General features: G+C 25.3%; 1 protein-coding gene across 1 annotated transcript in view; it reads left to right on the top strand.

The window, feature by feature from the left end:
* Nucleotides 1-5,000, top strand: part of Rpe (ribulose-phosphate 3-epimerase) — a 21,743-nt gene that overhangs the window by 8,141 nt on the left and 8,602 nt on the right. The window contains exon 3 of the mRNA XM_086544510.1: nt 3,048-3,203. Coding sequence (XP_086400636.1) covers nt 3,048-3,203 — 156 coding nt within the window. The remainder of the gene's footprint in view (nt 1-3,047; nt 3,204-5,000) is intronic.

The following is a 5,000-nucleotide window of genomic DNA, read 5'->3' as shown; positions in this document are numbered from 1 at the left end:
ATATATATATATTATAATATATCTCAATAAATGATATAATATACTACCTCTAATATATATATTTAAATCCATATTTTCGATATATCACCTATAATATGTTATCCATATATAATATATGTATAATATATGGTGTGATATATCAATAAAAACTATATAAAAATAATCACTGCTATATTTATATATAAATAAAAAGTAAAATAATACCTATAACATACAACACTATATAAACCATAAGCTGAGACGTTCAAGTGTTATATATATATATAGCTATTATATATATATAATATAATATATATATATATAATATATAATAAATATAGATATATATATAAGTATATTAAAATATATATAAATATATATTTATATATGAATATGTATTGATATATATATACATATATATATATAATATATATTATTATATATATATATATATATATATAATATATTATCTATATATATATAATACAGTATATACAGTATAACATGTACTTATATATTTAAAATATATATATAAATATATATATTTTTAATATATATATGTATATTGATATATATATTTATATATATATAATTATAAATATTAAATATATTATATACATAAATATATATATATATATAGTATATATATAATATTGTATGATTTATATTATAAATATATAGTATGAGTATATGATGATGTTATATATGTATATACTATTAATATATATATATCAACTATATATATATAAATATATATATAAATCCATATAATTATATATGTATATATACTTATATATTATATATATATATATATACAAATTATATATGATAAATTGGTTCTTAGTAAATATATAAAAACAAGGTTAAATACATTTTTTTATGGTTATTATATACATAGATGAATAAATTATATATATATCATAGTATATATTATATACATATATTGTCTATATAAATAAGGCTATATATGGTATAAATTATATATCTATATAATAATATATAAAATATATATATACATACAAATATAATATAGTTATAGTATAAATATATATATAATATATATATAAATATATATATATATATAACCCTACATCCCCGACAGGGCAGGGCCTACATGAAAAACCACAACACAATCCCAACCCAACCTCCAACCCCCTAATATGGTAGGGGGCAGGGGGGGGGCCGGGCCATTTGCAATATTGCTATATATGTCATAATTTTCCCCAGTATCGGGTAAATAAAATGATATCCATATATAATATATAAATATATATATATAAATATATATATATTAAGATATATAATTATATATATATATATATATGTTATATATCAATATAAATATATATATATACAAATATAAATATATATTTATATATATATATATATATATATACTTAAATTTATATATATATATAAATATATATATATAATTTATATAAATATATATATATATAAAGTATATATATATTTTTATATATTTATATATATATAAATTATATATATATATAAATATATATATATACCTATAGATATATACAAAAACTGTTATATATATATATATATATATATATATATATATATAATATAATATTATATATATCCTTAGATATATATAATATATAAGCATATGGATATATGTATATGGATATATATATATATGCATATGGTTATATATATGCATATGGATTATATATATATATATATGCATATGGATATATATATGCATATGGATATATATATGCATATGGATATATATATAAGTATATGGATATATATATGCATATTATATATATATATGCATATGGATATATATATGCATATGATATATATATGCATATGGATATATATATGTATATATATATATATATATATAAATGCATATGGATATATATATGCATATGGATATATATATATATATATATATATATATATATATATATATAATGCATATGGATATATATATATATGTATATGGATATATATATATGATATGGATATATATATATGATTTATGGATATAATATATATATATATATATATATATATATATATATATATATATATATATATAATATATATATATATATATATGATATGGATATATATATGCATATGGATATATATATGCATATGTATATATATATATATATTATATGGATATATATATGGCATATGTATATATATATTTTTATGTATATATATATATTTACGTATATATGTATATGTATGTATATATATACATATGATATATAAATATATATTATATATTATATATATATATATATTTATATAAATATATTTATATATATATTCACATAGATATATACATAAATATGTACATATACAATATATACATATATATACATATATATACATATATATATACATATATATATATATAATACATATATATATATACATATATATATATGTATATACATATATATATATATATATATATATATATATAAATATATATATATATATATTTATATATATATATAAATACATATATATGTATATATATAAATGTATATATATATATATATATATATATATATATATATATATATATATATATATATATATATATACACACACACACACACACACACACACACACACACACACACACACACACACACACACACACACACACACACACACACACACACACATATATCACACACATTATATACACGCTTGTATGTATGTATGTATACATACTTGCATATATATGTATATATCATATTTATTTAAATTCATGTAAAAGTATGACGGTGGGAAATATAAATTGTTTATAAAGAACATTACTTCTCACAGATTTTCTTAATTTTGAAGACAGTTGGAATTTTTATCATATTTTTAATCCTTTTTTCAGAATTGTCCAATCTGGGGATTGGTAGGGCAGGGGATACACTAAAAGTGCTTATTAAGATTTTTCTTATACAATTTTCCACTTTATTTGTAATGTTGTTTTATTGCATTGGTAACTAGATTTTCAAGCTGCTCTCTAAGATTAAACATAGAGGGGTTTCTTCCATTCTTTTTTTTTCATGTAACAGTTACTTGATGATGGTGCTGACTACCTGCATTTGGATGTGATGGATGGACATTTTGTTCCAAATTTAACATTTGGCCATCCCCTTGTCAAATGCCTGCGTTCAAAAGTCCCAGAAGCATTTTTTGATATGCATATGATGGTTGCAGATCCTGAAAAGGTAAGACAGTAAATATGACTTAAGCACAGACAATCAAACTTGCAGCACACAGTCACACACACTTCCGCAGTCACGCATAAACGCACAGTCACACAAGTACATGCACAGTCATACAAACGCATACACAGTCACACATTTACACACATAGTCACACATAACTACTCATGCTTGCCCACACACTCACATATCAGGCTGCACACACATATGCACACATAGACACACACACACACACACACACACACACACACACACACACACACACACACACACACACACACACACACACACACACACACACACACACACACACACACACACACACACACACACACACACACGCCACACACACCCACCACACACACACACACACACACACAAACACTTCACACACAAACACACACACCACACCACAACACACACCACCCACCACACACACCACCACACACACCACACACCACACCACACACACACACCCCACACACACACACAACAACATACACACACACACACACACACAGACCACAAAACACACACACACACACACACACACACACACACACACCCACACACACACACACACACAAACACAACCACACACACATACGCATTGCTACGACGCCGCTGCAAGGTGGGAGAGTACGCCCTAGACACATACGAGTACACTTGATTCAATTTTTTTTTCCTAAAATTTGTTATTTAGAATTTACGTCATAATAAACCCAGTGATGATAATTCACTGCACAAGCAAAATAAGTTATTGTAATTCTTGCATTGTAAAATCTCATTATTATAACTATGACAAAGTGAAGACCATGGCAGCCTCAATGTTTGTTTGCTTTGTAGGCAAGCAAGTGGAGCAAGTGCTCAATTAAAATTTGGCTGATGATGCAAAGTTATCTTCAACATTTATAAAATTGGATAAGAGCAGTACTATCTCTAAAATAATAATTCAGTTGAAAGTTAATAAACCTGTATTTCTTCTGAATTTACTTTTCCTTAATTTACTTAATTTAATTTACATGCTTAAGTCGGGTTATGTTGTTTTTTTTTTCCAATTGTTGCGATGATTAGCATTGTTAAAATGAGGAGCATAGTGTTAATACATACTGTGTCAGAGCCATTATAATCCGTCACTCACCTTATCCATTAATGCTGTCCACATTTGATAGGAATCAGACAAAGACTTTCTTGTGTCACAGACAAATGTTGGAGTCCATTTGTTTTTCTCTCGAAGTCTTTCGTGAATACTCCTAGAATCCAACAACCATTGGAATGTTGTTGATTCTTGCTCCTTGGGAGTTTGAAGCTGTAACTGGATATACAGGTTCAGTGTTATCTGCAGTATTAACTCAGATATGTGAAAGTGTGTGACTTACCTCAAAAACTCTTGTTTAGGCAACACATTTACTGCCACAAGACGACCAAGATGGAAGTGGCATTACTTGCTTGTGATGTAGAAATAGCAAACCTCTTAGTACTATCCAGATGTTCATTTGTTAAAAGCTGTACTAGCATCTTTCGCTCAAATTATAGGTCCACAAATTTGGAGCCTGCAAAATTACTTGAGACAATGAGGGTACCAGTAGGGAGAAAAGTACTTTAGAGAAATAGGCAGGAACTAGAGTCTGTACACAGGGAAAGTACCGATGTAGCTGTTCCTGGACTCATAGAAAACCAAGTTGCATGGATGCCATGTGGACTCCTATGGGCCAGTCATTCACCATAGAGTACCTAGACAACACTGCACTGTTTTGTCTTCTCCAAGCTCCCCCACTTAGTTGCTTGATGCTAGAAGAT

The sequence above is a fragment of the Penaeus japonicus genome, unplaced genomic scaffold (assembly GCF_977035675.1).
Source record: "Penaeus japonicus unplaced genomic scaffold, GWHDUDI00000001_assembly GWHDUDI00000015, whole genome shotgun sequence".
NCBI classification, from domain to species: domain Eukaryota; kingdom Metazoa; phylum Arthropoda; class Malacostraca; order Decapoda; family Penaeidae; genus Penaeus; species Penaeus japonicus.
This window is presented reverse-complemented; position numbering and strand designations above follow the sequence as displayed.